This window comes from Lissotriton helveticus, chromosome 9 (genome assembly GCF_964261635.1).
Source record: "Lissotriton helveticus chromosome 9, aLisHel1.1, whole genome shotgun sequence".
NCBI classification, from domain to species: domain Eukaryota; kingdom Metazoa; phylum Chordata; class Amphibia; order Caudata; family Salamandridae; genus Lissotriton; species Lissotriton helveticus.
The window spans coordinates 723,248,629-723,270,646 of NC_136070.1; the positions used below are offsets into that span (position 1 = coordinate 723,248,629).

Below are 22,018 nucleotides of genomic sequence, written 5' to 3' on the forward strand. Positions count from 1 at the left end.
CCAAAACTGGGCATTTCAAGAAAATGAAACCTGGTGTAAGAAGTTGGCCTGATGTATGATGTCTACAATTCTGGGGGCACCTTGTATCAGTCCAAACAATCCCTTATGGTGGTGGTTGTAAGTCAACCTTATAGACAAGCTATCCTAGAGGTAGCATGTACTAAGCAGCCTTCAGGCTAAACTCAAGAGGGCATGTGAAGCCAGCTGTTTTACCATATGCAATCCTGTAATATCAAATGAAAGGACACCACACAAGTTATATATTATAAAAATATATGTATTTATTACTAGAATAATCCTCTGTACTCTTTATGAGTCCAGAGGCACAAGCGTTTAAACAAAAGCTCAGTTAACCCCTTCGACGCTCATGACGAGCTGGGCTCGTCATGCAGTAGCCTCCCAGCACGCTCATGACGAGCCCAGCTCGTCATGAATAATGGGTTTTTGTAAATCCCAGCGCAGCAGCAGAATATGATGAGCTTCCAAGTGGTTAAACATACACAAGTTGCACAATTATGGATAGGGCCGGTGGCCACTCAAGCCATATACTAAATAAGTGGTATAAGTATCACTTTACGAACAATGGTAAGGCCTAGGGCCTTGGGAATCGCTTGGACTACACTGGACTAACAGCAGTTAGGACGGGAGTAGCCCGCGGGAATCGGGTGCAGCACTAAAAGCACACGCATGCACCAATGCAAAGTCAATGGGGCGTAAAAGTTACAATGTTACTGTTTTAGAAGTCTTCCGACTGGACTAGAACTTAGCCACTTAAAACTAGGACACTAGAGGTGTAAACCACTACAGGAGCACCGGCGTTCAATCGTTACCTCACCCACAGGAAGCGGGTGCATAGGTGCCAAAGTGTGTCGGGTTTCGTCGTGGAGTTCTATGGAGCCTGGAGATGAAGATGCTGCAGGTGGCCAGGAGAGAAGAGTCCGGTTGGATCCAAGGGTGGATCGAAGATGTAGAGTACCTGAAAGCAGAGGGGACAGAGTCTGGGTCACTAGCCAGTGACCAGGATGGAACCAGGAAGGAACCAGGCGATGTCGGGCGCAATCAGGTGGTTGACGGGAAGCTTGACTCCGCTGCCACGTGAACTCTGGGGCATCGAGGATGACCAGGAGTGGATCACGAGCTGTCCCATGAAGGCTCTCGCTGTCGGCGGTGTCGGTTTCCAGATCGGAGTCAACAGGCCTTGGCAAAGGCAACCCACGCAGGATTAGAAGATCGCTTCTTACTCGGACCAGCAAGGTCAGAGAGGTTGTTCCTTTTCAGGGGAGCGAGGGCCAGTCTGGAGCAACCAGACAAGTAGAGCACATTCAAAGGTTCATCGGTACTGGGGCCACTAGCCAATGGGCAAGCGACTGGACCAACGCGTCGAGCAGGAAAATGCAAAAGGGCCCCACGCAGCACTCGGTAAGTGTAGAGGGGTGATCTTCGGTGCACGAGCTGCTCGGGGCTGGGGCTTGTTAGACCCCAATGCACAGCTTCGAGGGTGCCTCGGGAGCTGCACGGTCAGCACTTCGCAGTCTTTTCAAGATGGCCGGCTCCACGCTTCAGGTCGCCTCCACGGGTCTCGGATTCGCTGGAACTGTGGATCGGGCTGTTGGAAGGCAGGAACGCTGGGTCTTGTCGATCTCTGTCGCTCGAGTTCCGGCGTGAACTGCAACAAAGCAAACCGTTGGGCGCTGGATGGTGCCTGTTTGCACAGGGTGGTCACTCCTTGATCACAAGGGAGATTCTTCAGTCTTCCACGTCGAGTGGGATGTCGAAGGGTCCAGAGTTCTGTATCAAAGTTTCAGTCAGGATAAATCTAATGCTCATGGGCACAGCTCCTACCTTTATTCCAAATCAAGGGGCTGGATATCCTGCTAGGTCCCTCCTATGGGTGGGACCCAGGAAGGGGGTGGTTACACCCCTTTCCCTTTGTCCAGTTTCGCGCCAGAGCTGGGGCTGGAGTGCCCCAGAACCGGTTTGACTGGATTTTGCCTGGGACACCTTGTGTGCACTAGGCAGTGTCTAGTTTCATTCAGCCCTCTCTGCCCCAATCCACTATCTCCTGTCTGGGGTGGTGTAGCACCTCCCTGTGACAGGAAACCTTTTGTCCAAGCCTCCCCTGCCAGGTTTCGGTCAGCAGATTTTGTGATGCTGAGGCTCTGGTTAGGATTAACCGCGTTTTAAGTAAAGTAACATGTCTTCTCCCTCTAGAAGGGTGGAATGCTACCCCCGTCGCCAGAACTGGCGAGGGGGTAGTATTCCAAAGTGTATGACACCTTACACGACTTGTTTTGATAAAGCCAAACCAGTTAGCAATAACCGCGAGGATTATAATGCACTTAAGAGTATATAGTATGGCAGTATCCTAGAACAGCTATAAGGAAATGGTTCCGAAAGCTGCAGACAGGCTCAGCTCATGCCAGAGCACCATCTCACATAAAACCAAGCACTCTGCCTCCAGGATTGTTAAGGCCTGCCATAGGAGTGACTTATTGGTATATATGTGTCCAGATATAGGTTTAGATATTGGTATACTATATCTAAGCAAGGGGTGATTACACGACCTTGCCCCAGCTGAGTGATCAGCCAGTTGTGTCAGTTTGGATGGCCAGCCACGGGTGGCAAAAGATATGCTGCAGCCCCTGGTAGGCCTTGGATGCACCTATGTCCTGGGTACCTATAGTACACTGTACTGGGGCTGATAAGTTGACCCAATCCAATTTAGTTATGCACCTAGGGTACATGGAGTTCATTTTAAAGAGAGAGCAGATAGCCTGGGACCCTGATTAGCAGGATCCCAGGCCAACTAAGTCAAAAACCAGCTAAATACAAGGCAAAAATCTGGGGTAATCATAGTCAGGTATCCACCTTCCTACACCTGGGAAACACTTAGAAACAAAGCACTACACTGGCTAAGTACGAAGGTCCGGCACAAAGAACAGCTCTTTATTGATTTACCATGCTCTTGAGTTTGGAAGAGATAGACTGACTGGATCAGACACAGGAAACACAGTCCAAGTAAGTAATAGGATCTATCCCTCTCGGTCCACACTGTGTAGACCCTACTCCGAAATCCAGTCCGTACGGATCACACTTAGAAAATAACTACTTATTGGTACCACAGGGCACGGGCACAGACAACAACCCGGCCAGTAGCGGGGTAATAGCAAATCTTAGTCTGGAGATAGATCAGGGAACAATCCCGGTCATGAGTTTAGTTGCATATCAACCTGTGTCCACTATATCTGATTTTAAACAGGAACCTACCACCAATGAAGCTAGTCTCATAATTCTATATTAGAATATAGCGGGCCTACGGTCGAAATTAACTAAGTACATATGGCATGATTTTGTGACGAAATTCAATGTCCTTTGTTTCCAAGAGACCTGGGCCGCCACTGTAATTCATATCGAGGGATATAAGTCTTATCATACCCCAGCTATTCCATCTGCTTTTGGGAGGGCTAAGGGGGGGGTCTGACAGTATATATTCCTAATCTGTTGACGATAAAGGAAATATCTTTTGTAAAGTCAGAACCTAATTATCAAATAATAACCCTCAAGATGAACAAGCAAAACATGTATGTAATTTTTATAACAACGTACAGAAGGAATAGTTGGTTGATGTTTTAAAACAACTCAGAAATGCTTTGCTAGAAATTTAGAATAACTGCATTCAAGATGTTTTACTTATTTGGGGGGGGACTTTAACCTCCCTTTTTGTACAAAAAATAATCATTTAATATGTGGCCTGATCGATGAGGATAATAGTAATCTACCCCATTTTCCCCACACAATCAATGGTGACTGTTTAAACGAGATTTTATTTGTTCTGGAAATAGGATTTGCAAATACACTGTTCTCCCCTCCAATCCAATTTACACAGGCCTTCAATGGTAGAGGAGCAAGTACAACCATAGATTTTATCCTAATCTCAAACAGGTATGCCTCCCGTTTGCTGAATTTTGGCGTGCATAAAAACGCTATTAGTGACCATTTTCCAATGAGTGTGTCATTATCCTGTCCACAGAAAATAGGTAGAGGTGAGAATAAGAGGATGTACGGGCCAAACAAATTTGGTAATTGATAAAGTAAATGGGTATTCCCTAAAATGGGATAAAGTTGAACCGCTTGAGTTTACAAAAGCAGTGGTTAAAAAATCTTTAAACTCCCTCATGAAGTGTTTAGATCTTTCCACTCCACACCAGGAAGTCCTAAAAACCTATGCAGAAATAACTAATGAAATTAGGGAATCACTGAAAGTCCAATTAAAACAGAGGAATGGTAAGCGTAAGGGATGATTTAACAAGAATTGTACAAAAGCATATACAGATTTAAAATCCGCATTACACAAAAAGGACAGGGATAGATTGGAGATCAGAAAGCTCAGAAAGGTATATAACCAGACTATGAAATTAAGGAAAGGGGAACTAAAAAAAGAGACCTAGGCAGAGCTTAGCATCAGTCCCAGTCCCCGCTCGACAGATTTCCCAATAGCCCGTGATGTCACGTTAGTAGAGGTTGAGCTCGCACTAAAGGCCAGTAAAGGGGGAAAAGCTCCGGGCCCTGACGGAGTTCCAGTTGACCTCTTTAAGCACAACATGGAGCTTTGGACTCCAAGATTAATGAGGGTGTTAGAAGCTTCCTGCGCAGTGGGACTTATTGATTCATGTTCGGAATCTATCCTGGTACCGATATTTAAGAAGGGGGACAGACAGAATCCGGCCTGTTACCGCCCCATTTCATTGTTAGATTCATTGGGTAAAGTGGCAGGTCGCATAGTCTTTAACCGTCTCCAACAGTGGTCAGACGACAACAACGTAATATCGGACCTCCAATTCGGATTTAGGGAAGGGCTGGGTACTATTGAGCCAGGCCTTAATTTGACCCTTCTCACGGGAAAATACATAAACGCGAAAGGGGGAAATTGTACCTGGCCATCGTTGACCTGACGGCCGCGTTCGATTGCGTAAGTCACGGTAAATTATGGAGAACTCTGGAGGTAATGGGTGTGGAAATTCCCATAATTAACTTTTTAAGAGAACTTTATGGAAATGCGATTGCTAGGGTGCGTTTTGGCCTTAATAGGGAGTGTACGGGGTCGTTCAAAGTGGAGAGGGGGTTAGGCAGGGTTGAGTCCTGGCACCCTTCCTTTTTACACTATATACAAATGGTCTGGAACAAGCCATGTTGGAAGGGTGCCGGGACCTACCACTGCTGCAGAAACGCCCAATAGCCGCCCTACTCTACGTAGAGGCCGCCGTAATTATGGCTCGGACATCGATAGGGTTACAACGTGCTCTTAATACCTATTACAAATACATGGAAAACCTAGACTTAAAAATAGCAAACAGAAGGATATCTATATAGAAAATAAAAAGGTGGAGCTTACTAAAACATACCCTTATTTAGGTATCCTAATTGATAATAAGGGCTCATGGCCTCAAGCAATAAAAGCCAGGAAATTACTTTTTATGAGGACAACAACGGCTCTGGTGAACTTCACGCAGAAGTTAGGTAAGAGACCTCCAGCGGAGATGCTCCAAATATACCGAGCTAAGTGCATTAGCACAGCGACCTATGGGGCAGGAGTTTGGGGATATGGTGATGTGAATGAACTCCAGACAGTTGAGAATGCCTTTTTAGGTCGAGCTCGACCTGCATTCAATGCGAAGCATTGATTGCTGTCTGCTCGACGACTATTGTCAGCCGTATTTGGGAATGTGGACATGAGATGGGCACGAACGCAGATTTCATCTCGTGGGCGCGCACGGCGCCGTGCCCATCTCCTGCCTCAGAAGCTCCAACACGCATGCGCATACCCAGAGACACACACACGAGCGCCCATGCACGCACCCATACATACAGAGAACCCACCCCCGCAGTCGCATGCACACACGCGCACACACACACACAGCATACACACACGCTCCCCCCCCCCTACCTCACCAGGCTCTTTTCTTGCCCTGTTTTCTTGTGGGCTCCTTCTGCCCGGCTCCCAACGGATAGGCGGGCGGGGGCGATGCAGCCAGGGGCTCCAGTGCTGCAACGGCGGGCGGGGGCGACGCGGCCAGGGACTCCAGTGCCATTCATCGCCTCTTGTACGCCATCAGCAAGCGGAGCCGAAGAAGCAACCAAGAACACTCTGCGCCTGCGCGGAAGTGCGTGCGCCCGCCTGACGTCACTTGGAGGCTGAACCTTACGGTAGGCAGGTGCGCTAATATCCGGAACGTAATGGAAGACCTCTCTTTCCCTAAATATTTCTCTGCCATAAATGTTTGCAAGATGTAACATTAACGCCATCAGTTCTCATCTCAGAAGGTGCAGCCAAACACACTGCGGGCTTTCAAGGAGCGTAAAGATGGACGCACAGAGGCGGGTAATTCTTCCGTCAACGTGGCATGAATACATCTGCATGATTAGCGTCACACAATGACGCACTGTCAACCCATCACCTTCCCCCGCCGCCCGTCTGAGTTCTAGAGTCAGCCGCCGGAGCTTAGTGCATCACCTTGGATCGAAGCCAAAAGTGTGAATATTTTAACATGCTCCCTTTGCGGTTGAAATAAACACACGCCGACATCTGCCCCACATTCACGCCCAAGCTTCGCTTTTGTGGAATCGGAAACATCTGCTGTGTACAGCGCGGAAAAGTGGCTATAAAACAACGGTTTTATTGTTGATATTAGTGTTACGGTTTCAGCAAGGACACCTTTTTGGTTCTCATCGAATCTATACTACATGGGTAACAATTTTAGAACGTAAGATAGAATGTCAGATAAACAGGAATACTCTTTAAAATTATGCATTTGTAGCTGTCCTTTGTGACAATGAACTAGAACAATTGTGTGAGCATAAGGTAAACACCCCTCTTATTCACATAATAGTTTGTGTTTATTATCACAAAGTGCAGATGAAAAAACTGCATTAAAAAAAAAAAACATGTTTTGACATTTATAATTTAGGATAAGAAGACTACAGTTTATTAATGTCTTTGTTCTGTTAATGATATCATATTTTGTGTGGTTTAGTTCTCGACTAATGAAAACAAGTGTTTATCAAAGTTCAGATCGTTTCACTCATAAACGGTTACAAGTTGTTATCAAAGTTTAAATGGTCTCACCTCTGTGTACGTGCTGGTTAGATTAAGGACAATAAAGCCAATCACAGATCCAACCTGCCTCCCTTCTGCAAGCTAAGACATGACGTGTTTAATTATGATAGCATTTCAAACAGAGGCAAACAAAACAAAATCAGTAATTTAAAATAAAGATACATTCTTTTTCCTGAATGATCATCCAAGCTATAAAATAATCCCATGATAAGGATCACAATGGAAGTGTTCGGGCGCCCTCTGGTGGTTGTCTGTAGAACTTGGTGTATCACACGAATAAATAAACGCCCTGCATATGTTTCTCAATGTCCTACGACTCGCACCTTTATCTTCTTGGGCCAAATCATTTCGGTCAATTTGTACATAGTTAATACAAACATTTTACGATATATTTATACATCTAAGGTACGTAAATACAACACATATTGCATTACAAATGCTATAGGTGTCACATTTGCGAAACTTACAACTATTAGCATTGTAAATGACAAAGCTATTAATTTGGCTATTTTCAAAACCAACACATAAATAAAATATTTGTCATTTACAATACCAATAGCTCAAACTTTCCTAATGCGAGACCTATTGCATTGCAAATGCTTGTTAAGATATTTATTGGCAGTCCCACAAGGCACATCAACATTTATATGCCACACAGAACTGGGATTACCCTACATCACAGACATAATAAAAGTCCACCTGGCCTTATTATGGCATCGCATCTGGTCGTCCCCAAGAACATCATTTGATCAGGAGGTTTTGAGAGACAGTCTAGGTTTAGAGAATGTTCTAAAGATTGGGTGGCTCAAGTACGTAAAGAACTTTCTGGCTTATCTGGGTTTACTAAATTACTATAAAAATCCAACATTGTTTGCTTCAATCCCCAGGAAAATCTTTAAAAAACAATGTATGAGCCACATGGAGGCGCTTAGATCTGATGCAGAGGCCAACAAGCGAACAGTACAAAATAACCTAATGATGCAATCGAGTCTCAGTATTCAACCATATCTAACGTTTATCTTAAGTGGGTACGACAGATTTGTGCCTAACTAAGGCTTGATGTATTCCACCGCTTGGTAAGCTTCCCGAAAATGAATGATTGGGCTAAAAAACTATCAAATTGCCCCTGTGACGAGGTCACGCCCCAAACGTCAATGTACGTAATCCTGTTCTGAAATTTTTTATAAAGAACAAAGGAAAAAATGGATTAAACCATTTTTTAAAATATGGGGCATGAGACAAAGTCGCCCAGCCGACATTGCACTGCAATTTTTAGATTCAGAATGTCTCACGAGAAATAAAGCTCAATTCTTGAAAACTACTATCAGGCATAGAAAGCATCTTTGAAGGATGTCCTATCATGAATTCTGTATTGTGATAAAGTTTTTTATTTCTTTTTTTAAACTATATATTAGACTTTTTAAATGTCCCTGCTTGTTTACAGTGCTCAATAATGACGTTATGGAACTTTTAATCTCAACAAATATTTTAGCTAATTGTATAATATGATTGGAAAATAATTTGAATTACTGCTGCAAACTGTGCTTTTATGTTTTTTTCTATTGCCATGTGAAAACCGAATAAAGTCAAATTGATTGATTGATTGATAGATATGAAATTACAGAGACAATCATTTGTGCAACATACTCACTGCACCCATCCATCACACATACATACCACAATCTGATGTTTGTTTCAATACTCAATCTATTTGATAATAATACAATTCATTGATTTATGCTGTCATTAATGAAAGACAAGCTATATAGAGTATAACAGAGAATCTGTTTGAACACATGATTTTCGGTGGTTTCCAAGTTGTCTCAACGCGCGTTTCGGCAGAAAACTGCCTTCCTCAGGAGTTCCACCTCCAAATGTTATGCTCATTTGGTAAGTATTTCAAAACGATGATGAAGCTGGTTAATAGTGGGTATTGGTCACAGACTCTAATATAGCTAGTAGTTTCAGGCCAGAAAAATCCAGTTTCGCAAAAGGTAATAGATACACCAATATTTTGATGGACCCGCAGGCCAAGGGTCATGTGTGATTCCTTCTTAATTGGATTTTTATTACAAGTTTATAGCAATGATGGCTATATTGGTGAGGAAATTAGGATTATTCTCGATGTCACAGGGTCCTCACGAGAGATAATCCTGACAGGGTGGACGAGGTGCTACTCCACTAGGTGCCACAATATTTACTAGATTCGTTCAATTCGGACGCGATGCAGACAGCTCTAATCAGATGCCGGTCATCGTGAATAAAACAAATTGCTCTACTGGAGCTAGAATTTTGCTTTGTTAATACTTTTTTACTAGTTCTGTTCCTTATTGGCAAAAAGAAAGAAATGTGTATATGTTGATGCTGAACTGCATCAGCAAAAAAATATATAATTATATAGAAATTTAAATTATATGTGCATGTGTATGCATCATGATGCTACTGTGACACAGCGTAATGACATATAGGTGGCATGTGTCACCCCACATGCACCCACAGGAGGCGTGAAGCAGCAGCCATTGTGATTGTTTTAAATTTACGGTTCCAAGATGGTGAACGCATATTTTTGAGCGGTAAAATGTTAAAAAATCCTTAAAAAGTGCGTGAAAGAGTGCATTAAGAAAGGACCAGGCTGGCAGGAAATTGCAATTTCCTTGTCCTCTAAAAAATGAAAAACAAATGCGAGATGGAATGGTGATGGAGAAATGGAGGAGAGGGTGGGGAAGGAAGTCACCATCTCCGAGGGACATGAGGAGCATGGGGGCACCTTAGAAGTGGGGTGGTTAAAAATTAAAAAACAAACTTGGTGGGAGGAGCAACACTGAGAGCAGGGAAGCAATTTGAAGTTGGAAATAGCACACGAGGTGGCAAACAAGAAAATGCTGTCACATGGCCTATGGGAACATTGTCGTCTTCTCTAATTTAGCATGAGCACACTGCAGCTCGCCCACTGCTTTGCGCACGTTACTACACAACTTTGTTTTTGTAACAATTCCTATGGCAGTTTTCACATGAGAAATCATTACTATGTTCACTATCTGCAGGTTCCTGGGATTTAGTCTGAACATTGTGAGCAAGGTGAATGCCCCTTGCTATTTTGTTCAGGTCAGGCCTTAGCACCTAGACAAAACATACTGAAGCAGCTGTTATTTGTGACAACATACTTTGGTCTTATTGGAATGCATGAATAGGTAGCCCACTCTTAAGAGAGGGACCTTCCCAGGGAGAAGAGGGAGACAGCACCTATGATGTTGATCGACCATCTATAGGCTAAGGTATGGAGACTGATGACACTGCTAAAGTCACATGTGAGATGTGACTCGTTTCCGCTGTTTTTGAGCCTGACGGCGGGTCGAAAGACACAGAGCCGTACAGTGATTTCGAATGGAGTAACGATTTTGGATAAGAATAAACTATAGGTGCATCACCTATCATAGTTAGCACATAAAATCAGAACTTGGATTTGACTACGCATATTGGAGATAAACCACGTAGTTTTTTGAGTAATTGCGGACTTTTAAGAAAAGTTGGAGACAAACAGAAGGTTGTCCTTGAGATTAATTTCATGTTGTGGAATGATACCTCACTAATTTGAAGTGTATGATATAATGATCCGTGTACATTCGTGACCAACTTTAGATTGGAGTATTTGAGAAAGCCCTATTCAGGGCAAAACGCGTTGTCTGCACTCTGGCTGCACTATTCCATCGCCTATGTCATATGTGGTCCAAGTTTCCATTAAAGGATCATATTCCATATCATTGAAGAGTCCAGATTGATTAGCTTGTTTTGCATTTGTGTATTTTGAAACGCTTATGTTACCTCTCTGTGCTTTTTTAAGGTTACTTTAGTTGTGTGGTCTGTTGACAGTGGACCAGGGAGGTGGGCAACTTTGACCAAAGATATAAAAGTGTGTCTGTAAATTGTGTATAGCTAGGTGGTGCGCCTTTGATTATCCCTTACTGCCTTCTTTCCTATTTTTGTGTTATATATATTTTATTTTTTTTAAATCTTTTTATTATTATAACACAAGAGGAGAAATATACATATCGGGTGTCATAAACGAATACAACACAGCTGTGGACGGGCAAGTGAAGTGAAGAAGTGCCATACAGTTAGAATCAGTAAAGAAATCAATACCAGCGGAAAGCAGAAGCAAAACAATTAGATAGCAATGACCGCAGGCACCCCCCTCCCCACAGCACCCGCCCACCAGGAGTACAGGATATACGAGGCAGACACATGACACCCAGATACGTTTAGGCAAAAATCAGGAAAATACGCCACATCTCTTGTGAAGAAGGGAAAAGGGAAATAGAATGGTCATAGAAAATAACAAAGGAAAAATAATAAACCCCCCACAACCCCCCACCCTACACCCCTGCAGATGGCTACGACCTAACCCCACTAGCAGCGTGCCTGTCGCCCCCTAAACTACGCCCCAAGGAAGGGAAAAAGTTGGAGGAGGAGAATGTTGCGAAACGATACGAGCTCCCGGACTCCCATCCCCCCGCCAAAAGCAGACACCCCCTACCGTAGTGTTAAGCAAATTTGAGCAAATCAAGGGACAGTCCGTAGGGGAGCCGCAAACAGAAAAAGGACCATCCCGCCCGACCCCCGGCACCACAGAGGCAGCAATCCCGTCCCGAGCATATCAGACTGATAATCAGACAATCAGATTCACATCTGGCCCTCGCTCCCACAGATACCACCCAGCAAAGACAAAAGAAACAGTGCAGCAAAGTCCAATCAAGTTCAGCCCAAACCCTCACGATCCATCACGATGACCCCGTCCAGTACAAATAGGTCGCTGCGTTTCTCCACGCAGGCTCTGTCCATCCGAACCGCCATCACAACAAGATTAATAGAAAATAGTAGAGTGTCAAGATCAATTCGAAAGTAGGGAAAACAGGAGAGACGGCCACAGAGTCCAAAAGTCAAAGCAAGTCCACTGCCCACCAGCGATAAATCAGCAAAGCGGTTTTGATCACTCACAAAAAGAGGCAAAAGTGTAGTCCGACAGACTTTGGAGAAGTCACAATGGCTTACGAAGACAGTCACATCCATCTCGGGCGGGGTCGATATAGGGCTAAATGAACGTCCAGTTCTTTCGGGCTCGATCGCCGCCATCTTAGGGTCACAGTAGATTTCCGTGTCGGTATTCTGCACAGGGTCCTCGATAACAATCAAGGCGTTCTCCGCGGAAGAAGTATCTCGGCTCTCCAGGAACAAAGGGCCGGAATCCGGTCCCAAGCCTATATGATCAACAGTTATGATCATCTCCTGGAAGGTGGCGGTGAATCGCGTATGGAGCTCCAAAATGGCGGCCATTACAGTGCGTAGCGACGGTGCAGTTTCAGCCCGCTCCATCTCCCCTCAATGAGCGACCGGGCAGGTGTCCGAGCCTCGGAGGTCGACTTCTCCGGGGCACAGAGCAGAAGCAATGTAGAAACCACTGTTAACACGTCCAAAGCACGATAGCAGTACCGTCGCCGCCCACGAGGAACCGAGCCCAGAAAACCCCGGGAGCTCAACGGGGCCTCCGGGCAGCGGAACCCCGAACAAATAGTCGGTACAATAGGCCACCGTAGTTGCTGGGTAGAGCTGTCACCAAATCACCATCCATAACGGGAGATGAAAAACGCCACTTCGGGAGACCGGAACCGCCCACGGTCCGCGGCCGATGTCGTTCAACTCCAACCCGGCCGGGTTAGAACTCGAGGCCCCGGCTTCAAATCTGGGGTAGGCCAAGAATGGCACACGACATATCTTTGTCGTCCGAGCAGCTAGAAATTCCGGGATTTCACCTTTCGGGTCAGGCGCAGTTCACCTGCACGGGAGTCCGGCGGGAAATCAGGATGGGAGTCAGGATTCATGAGCCTCTGGCGGAGGTCGGCGGAGCCGGGAGCTTATGCGGCCATCTTGGTCACGAGCGTAGCTCCTCCCTTTGTGTTATATTTTAATGTATTAGTGACAATAGCTCTTTGAAATCTCAAAATCACCTACAGAAATAAAGAGCTGTGTTGTCCATGCTATAGCTTTACTCAAGGAGAAGTTATAAAATGGTCACTTCTAGATCTCAAGGAAATTTCTATTCTATTGTGGTGTGAAAGCTCTGGTTCATTGTATGTTGTGCCTTTATGTCTTTATATTTAGAAATGGAGCAGCGCTTTCAAATCTTTTCGGAGAATCTTCAAAAGGCTCGTAGAATCCAGGAGATGGACAAAGGCACTGCAGAGTATGGCATCACTAAATTCAGTGATCTTACAGGTAAGTGTGATCTAGTTATATAAATAGTTTAATTAATTGGGGGGCAGTGCTTAATTTGTAAAAGAATAAGTGCCAGGGCACAATGTTTTGATCATAAGACCGTGACCGCACTATCAAATGGCAGGGTTGGGGTATACCAAGGCTACTTCGTCTGGTTTCAATCACAAGGAGTGCTTAATTTATAAAAGAATGAGTATCAGAACACAAATATGTGTTCCAAAGTCCGCAGCTAGTGCTATTAAATGTCAGTGTGCCAAATACACACCACTGAACACCACCTGCAACCACCAGTTTAAATTGAGCGCTGCTGACCAGGATTTGAGGCTTGGGCATGCTATGGAGGGAGCTACTCCAGCCATAAGCAGGTATTTGGTCCTGTTCTGTAGACTGGCCACTTCTGAACTTTGGAGGAAGACGAAAGTATATTTACCTTTGAGGAAACAACCAAGGAATCTTTTGAGGCTCCAATCCAAAGGAACAAAATTGATGGTGGTTGGACTGAGGCACAATTATAACCAGGAAAAAAAAAAACACCAACAGCTGCAGAGGCATAATTTTGATTCTATACAAAACACCCCACGAATATCCTGAATATCAGTAGCTTTTAGCAGCATTAGAACATTTTAATAAATGGCACTAAATAGTGCCTACAAATGCTAATTTCCACTAGCAGGTTGACTAGTAATGCGTAAATGGCAGAGGCATTGTGACATGCTTCCCCAAGAGAGGTTGTGGGTGTACGGGCAGCAGACAGCTCAAAAAATGCAGGTGGACTCCATCCCGGTTGAGAATTTTGTGCGGTGCTCAAATCAGATTTGGATAGTGCTGGGTAGCAAGTAGGAGCAGGTATGCAGAGATGCTCCAGTGTCTTATGAATGACTCCCAAGACTAATGCCATGTGCATAAATGGACAAGGCATGTTTCTTCACCCCTTTATCATGAGGAAAGCCCTGCATGTAAACGCAAGGAATTGGTGTAAAGGGATTTTCAAGCTTTCCACATAAAATGAATTTGCATACAAGTGGCCTAATTCAACATATGCACGCTGTAGTACATTTTGTAGTACTACAACACGTACTACAAATTGCAATTCATAAACAACACCTCCGTATTTCCAATACTTATATGTGCGGAGTTCTCCACCACAAATGCGAGTCTCCCTACACTTAAGTATATGTTTTAGTAGTAAATGTGGGTGGGACTGGAGGGACTGGTTGTGAAAAGGGGTAGACTTACTAAAAAAGCAGATGGGGTTAGGGAGGAGTTAGCGGGGTTTAAGGAGGATCAAGGAATGTTTTAGTGAGGGATGTCACCCACCCACTCAAAAGTAAGCCAATTATATCACTCTAGGGGTGGAGACGTGGAAGGTACACTTTTGTAGTAAATTTCCAGACGGAGTTTGAGAATAGCGAAAGTAGTAAACTTACTCCAAAGTGTAAGCTTACTCCATAGTGTGAGTTACCTCTGTGAATTAGGCCCAGTGGATCGAAGTGAGGCTTATTTTACATTTCCAGTGGTTATCCTGAAAACCTGGTATGGATCTTACTCTCCTGAGCCGACAGTGGACAACCCGGCATGTGTAATATAAGCATGGATGCAAAACCTCATCCGTAGCAACAGGATATTTTTACATCTCTCCCTAATTATAAATGGTTTTGAAGCTTCTCATTTACCACAAATGTGCTTTGTGCCATTTCTTCACAGATAGTTAGTACTATCTTTATACACTCACTAACTACAATATGTGGTTTGCTGCAAAATGAAGATCAAGGTCTGACATGTAATTTTCAGCTCTTTTGGCATTTCATCAGCCCACTCTGACGAAAACTCTCACAGAGTCCTTCCATAGGACAGTCCTTTTGAAGAGAAATATTTTTTTGGGCTCAGAATTATGGTTTGCTCTTTCAATTCTTATTTTGTTGTTTAGAGGATGAATTTCGGACATACTACCTAAATCCTCTACTGGCAAAAGTCCCAGCCCGGCCAATGAAACCTGCTACCACACCGACCAAAACGCCTCCTGAGGAGTGGGACTGGCGGGAGCATGGAGCTGTCACTGAAGTCAAGGACCAGGTGCTTTTGGTTATTGTGTTTTCTTTTTTTGTGTTTGAATTGTAGAGGAGCTGGTGCAGTCAGGGTCTTGAAGATCAAGATAGACGGCAGCAAGCAATGATATCTAGATATTTATGATACATGCCTACACAAAACAAGCATTGGCATTGCCAATAGGTCTCGCTTGTGGGACCTTATAAGTATTTAGTTTTGCAGCACAATATCCTTGTTGCATAATCGGATATTGTGCTGCAAAACTAAATACTTATAAGGTCCCACAAGCGAGACCTATTGGCAATGCCAATGCTTGTTGCACTTGGACCCAGTACTCATTGCCGCCTCCTCCCTTAAGGAACAATTGTGGTAGTTCTGTGAGGAAGTGAAGTGCAAATGTGTGTAGCCTTCGCGCCTTGCCGCAATAGTCGAAGAAACGCTGTCAGTCACTAGACTGACAAGTTCGGTTAGGAAAGACGCACAGCGCTGGTTATCTATTCTAGTAAAGCTGTAATTAAGCGATGACTCGGCATTCGTTGCGTTAAGCCTAGAGACGGAGCCGTCCGTGTGACGCCAATGGATTAGCAAATTAGGGCTGAACTCGTATTACACTGTGACTCAAAAAAGAGGTCAGGCAAAATAAATTAATAATTACTGACGGGGAGAAATAGAGAATGAAACACACTGCTATTCGGGGAAAAGAGAAAAGGAGTGGATTCGCAGAGAGGTCAGGAAAAAGGAGGAGTGGAGAGAAAGGGTGTGGGGGCGGGGAGCAAAGGCAACACCGGTTGAGGGAAAGCAACACGGAAGATGCATGTGAAAGAGAGCAACACGAGGTGAACTGGCAGAGTTGTACTCTAGGTGGATGTCTCAAACACACACACACTTTAATGGAGTGCTTCATACAAACGAGAAAAGCAGTGCTGAAAAGCAAGCAGGAGGAGCAGGGATGAGGGAACACGGCCTGGGGGAAGCTGGCTGGGGAGGGGGAGGAGAAATGCAAGGAAGGCTGTGTGCGGCGTAATTAGGGGAGGAGAAGCCGAGAAGCCGCAGAGTGCATGCTGGGCGAAGCCCTTTGATGTGCTGTGCGACAAATGGAGGGAGGCTGATGCGCGTTCATGTTTGAACACGTGGTTCACATGAACTGCATGAAAACGCCAGCAAAAAGCTGGTGGTTTCATGATGTTTTCGCCACTTAAATTCTCGCTCCGCTCGATGCGCATGCGCGCATCGATAGGTCGCGAGACCTAAACAGTGGATATGTAGGTTTAAACAGTGTGTGGGTCAGTTAGGTTGCTATGAGCTATAAAGCAGATGTTCTGCTGTAGGCACTTTTTTTCCAAACTCTTTCTAGTGTTCTCTTTTTTAACTGTCTCGGAATTTGCTTATCAAAATCATTAAACTTAGTGAGTGAAATTATTCTGTGGCTGCAGCTCGAATGCACTTAAACTAATGGCGGTCTTTTTAGGTCTGTTTGAAGAATGAGGTTGAAGGCTTGAGAAATGTAAAGAGGCAGCCACTGGCAAAACAGAGTTAGAGGAGACTTTTACATTAGAAACATATCCACTGGTATTTGAACAATACATGAATTCTGAGCCTCTTTTCTAAGCAGGCGGGGTTGAGGAGGCACTTTTAATCAGTGAGAATTGACTTACTCTTTCTCCTGTAGAGTCTGGGTTTGTGGTTGAGCTTTGACTAAGAGAGTGCCAGAGATTCAAGTCTCTTGTTGGGGTCTTCCATGTTGACAGAGGCCTAAATAATCCTCTGTTACTCCACTAAGTGACACAAGGAGACAGATCATCATTTCTGGGCCATGGACACTAAGAGCATAGGGTTGACCAAGAATGCGACAGGCATCTGTGTGCCTTAAAACTAAGGAGTAATCCAGATACTGTCTCTACTGTGGCAAAAGAGGGGATATATCAACTTAAGGATTGTGACTGCTGGCAGCAAGTAAGCAGGTAATAAAGCTGAGTGACAGTGGGGAAATACAATCACACAGTTTGGCCAAGAGGTGGAGCTGGGTTTGGAACTCTGATCTCCTGGTGCCACAGCCGTCAACTTTGCTAGTAAACTGTAGTCATGTTTGTGCAAGGTGTTTGAATCGGCTCTAACAAATGCTTTTCAGTGTGCCGCACAAGCTTTTAACCTATTTCTCCCACCGTTCCTCTTCCAGCGAATGTGCGGTTCCTGCTGGGCCTTCTCTGTCACTGGCAACATTGAAGGGCAGTGGTTCATCCGTAAAGGGCAGCTCATCTCCCTCTCCGAGCAAGGTACTTGCTTCCTGTTATTTTATTTTTTTGTTGTATATTTATATAGCGCCAACTCGACCCGAAGGTATTGGAGCGCTTTACATGAGCACCGTATTTACATTACACATTCAGGAACGGGGAGATTAAGTGATTTGCCCAGAATCACAGGATGTGGACGTGACCCCGAGGCTTGAACCCTGGTCTCTGGCACCAAAGTCGGCAGTCTAGCGGACTGACCACATCCTCTCCCCTCTTATTTATCGGAACCGGAATTCTCTGCTCTGCAGCACATCCCATTCACAATTCAGAATAGCAGAACAAAACATGCTGACGACCAGGGAACGGGGGTAGAAAATAGGCCAGGCATCAAAATCAAAGTGGCCCACATTCCAAAAGTGTAGTAAAATCAACTGGCATACAGTTGTAAATCTAACAACTCCTGACTTAATAAAACATGCTGTGTGGGTGGTCTCTGAGGGTTGGGGAACCCCATGTATTTTTTGATTGCTGCGGCACATAGTGTGTTGTAATATTTCAGAAATGTGGCAGCGGAATTCACTATGTTCCTTCCCTATCAAAAAACATTGACACGTCTATGCTCTTCTACCCAGAAAATGTGATTAGTTCAGCCACCCTGCATTCTGCGAGATAAAAGCATTCACAACCTACACAATGCTGCTCGCTACCGCCCCATGTCTATAAAGAAGCTTACAGCGTGAGCCCACCCACAAAACTGGCTCATCACTCTTCAAATCCGACCCATACAGCTACAAAACATACCCAGACTCTGACATGTCAGACTGGCCCATCTGGTAGTGCCAACTGACCCTTAAAGAAAGCCCCCCTGACAGCGAACTCCAACAAGAGTGTTCAAGTTTGGGTAGTGAGAAAATTGTTCAATGCCAGCATTTCCCAATATGTGTAAGAGTCTCCTTTCTTAAAGCAAAAATACTTTCCTCCCAATCTAAGTTAAGTTTCTCCAGTGGGGGACTGGTAAGTCTCATGTCACCTCCAAATCTCCCAAAGGTGAACTTTGAAATCTTACTAAGGCTATATTAAAGGGCATCACATACTCATGAAGGTGATTAATTTGTATACTATCTTGATTTTGCTGTTTGAATTCACTTCATATGCTGTTGTCCCCGTCCTACCACCTGATTATATTCTACTCTCCCCACCTATGCAGCTAGCAAATTCAGTGCAAGATACCTTGCAAGTGCCCTCCTTTTCCATCAGCCCTAGGAGTCCTCCCTTCTTCTTCAATCAGCCTCACATCAGGTTATTGTGACACCAAATGTGGAGGAACTGTGGATGATTGTGCTGGTAAATATAGAGACCCTTGTGTGCCCTTCTATGTTTAAACAACAACACATCCATGAATTTATTACAGTAGTCCTAAGGCGGTCTGTTTTGGGCCGCTGCCTCCCTATTTGTGGACCGGCCGAATATCTACCACAAAAATTTCCTGTCAAATTCATTCAGCACATGTTCCTTAGGACTGAGGCCAGCGATGTCTTACCCATTCACGTTGAGACTAGCAAAACCACATATAGCACTTTTCTAATTCCAAGCCAGCCCTCAGCAATGTCCACATGCTGTCAATGCTTCCTAGTGTCACAGGTAAAAAGGGAGTGCACTTCAACACTCATGGACTGCTGCTGGGATGGACCCTTACATCTTACAAGAAAGTCATTAAGCAACAGCCTTTGATCTATAAGATCACCACCCTTCAGTAACAGCCTCCGGATGGATCCTAGCCAGTTCCCTATGTGGGAAAGTCTTTTCCAGACAACATCAACTTCCATTGCTGCAAGCCTGAATGATGTATAACATTTCTTAGCGTGCTTAGTCTGTATGTTACATCATGGTTGATAGACAATTGGTTTGTGGTTGATATTATTAAACAAGCTCCTATTGTGGATTTTTATAAGTAAACAAATCACTAAAATGAGTCCAGCTTGCCTGTAGATCTATTTCATTGATCAGCTGTGGTTTCTGCTTTGGAGTTTGCTGTATGCCTGTGTAAGGTGGTGCAACCTTTTTTTTAGGTCTCACCTAGCGAACGCAGCGCATGCACCGCCTCACCTTGGCAAGACTCTATTGTTGTGGCTTTTAGTAGCGAAGGGAGACTAACCATGTGCGCGCACGGACATCCGATGTGCACGCGCAGGGTGTCTCCTCTTACCTTTCAGTTCATGTGTGCGCGCACCGCATGGCGTCTCTTTTGCTCGCAGGCTTGTTAATTTGCTAAACGAGCGCACACACACTTGGGCCATTTTCTTGTCTTAGGTCATGGAATAGCCTTTTGCACTGGCGGGAAGCTGGCAGGCCGTAAACGTGTGAGGTAGACGTCCTCTTGTGCACAGGTGCTGAGCACATCGCATTGCCCAGATCATTTCCGATTCTGAACTTCATATGACTGCTGCACTAGGACTCAGCATTTTTCGACCTTTGTGTGAGTGGCACCTGGTACACAGAAGTACAGTTCAGATGCTGTTTATCTGAAGCTGCCTTTCCGATTATTCGAGGTGTGAACCGAGACCGGGGAGAATTGGTTTCAGGTACTTGCAACTGCATATTGGAAAATCAATTTAAATCCACAATCTGTTTAGGGATGAGCGCATATTCATTGAAAAGTTGATGCCTGTTTATTCATTGCTTGTATTTGCTACGTTGCATCGATGTCAAGTGGCACTTTTCAAGTGAAGCTTTCAGCTACTACTGCCTTTTTATCTATCGACACTTTGCATGTTGTAAGCTTTTTTAATTTAACTCTTTGGGTGGGAAACGTGGCTAAGCCGCAAAATACATTATGATGTTGGTTAAAACCGACTCACTGCTGCAAGGAGTCAGATGAGGTGCCTTCGCTTGGAAGCTAAGAATTATTTTTAAATTATGTGGTGTCAGTCATTGCAATAATTCTCAAAGACTACCTCATGGAGTAAAATTTTAATTCAATCAATTCAATCTTTATTCGGTTTAAAAAACCTTGTAAGATACAAACATACAATCATAATACATCATGTAACAATATAAACTCATCATAATACATAATGAAACAATAGCAGCGGGTAGAATATCAACACATTTCATATCAACACATTTCCTTTGCATAAATACCTAAAATTCAGTTCATTTTCCAAGCCATCCATTTGATTGACTAGCTCGTGGTTGGCCCCTCCAGTATACAGAACACTAAATATTCGAATTTGATAAAAATAAAAAAATTTAACTGTTTTGTTAAAAAGGAGAATACACATCAGGACAGTAAACAACAACATATAGCAGCTGACCGATAACATAGAAACATGGTAAAGTAGCCTATTCCATTAGGTTTTTAAGTTTTTAGATTTTTCATCCTCCTAATCAGAGCTACACATAGGAGAAAACGACTTAGGCTGAACACAATCGTTTGTGCAGTGTCACCCTTAAAAATTCTAAGTCCAACCTTAATTTGTCTGAAGCCTAGCCTTTTACAGATTGGCTTGAGCCATTTTTTCCTGGCTCTTAGATAAGCTGGGCATATAAATAAAACATGGGACTCATCCTCTTTCAACCCCATCTCGCATAGCTCACATATATCAGAGCCAGCGGCCCCGGCCAACCCCTTATTACAAGTCCAGCTGGATGTTCTTTCTTTGAATTGTAGGATACCATACCGGAACTTTAGATATACGCTTTTGGCAAGTGGGGGATAAATTTCATCCATAAGGGGCTCTAAATACATAGTCATTTTAATTTCGAAGAATTTCGAAGTTAGAGTCCCTATTCTGGGGTTTAATAACACTGAGTCTCTAATATAATCCCAGTACCTTTGCTTCAAAATCTTTTTTGAACTATTTGTGAGGGAATCAGGATCAAACCAGAAGTCACTTAGCCCTAATTTTTCAAACCATTTCTTGACGTACTCTAACCATGGCAAATACGTACTATTCCTTATGGCCAATATCTCTTTCAATGCTTCTCTATAATCTGTCAGCTCCTCAACGGACCATAAACGGATCCAATAAAGGAGCGGACGAAGAGAAGCATAGTCATCTGTACGTCTAAAATTAAGGTCCCATAATACTGGTGTCAGTGGTGTTGACCCTGGAATCCCTAAAAGTTGCCTAATAAACGAGTTTTCCCTCACTCGAAAAGTATCCTTTGAGGCATAAGCCCAGAGGTCCGCACCATAAAGTGAGGATGATTGTACTTTATATTTGAATAGTTCAATAGCTGGTGAGACTGCTTTAAAATGGCTATTCTTATGCCTCTTTAAAATCGGACACTGATTTTGGGTCAGCCTTAGTTTTGAGTTCTCCAATTGCGTCTTCCATGTGACATGACTGTCTAA

The 22,018-nt window shown here is 44.1% G+C and overlaps 1 protein-coding gene across 1 annotated transcript in view; it reads left to right on the plus strand.

The window, feature by feature from the left end:
• The window catches only part of CTSF (cathepsin F), a 612,378-nt gene that overhangs the window by 334,575 nt on the left and 255,785 nt on the right, over positions 1-22,018 (plus strand). Inside the window, exons 6-8 of the mRNA XM_078660834.1 lie at positions 13,271-13,384; positions 15,312-15,457; positions 17,607-17,703. Coding sequence (XP_078516960.1) covers positions 13,271-13,384; positions 15,312-15,457; positions 17,607-17,703 — 357 coding nt within the window. The remainder of the gene's footprint in view (positions 1-13,270; positions 13,385-15,311; positions 15,458-17,606; positions 17,704-22,018) is intronic.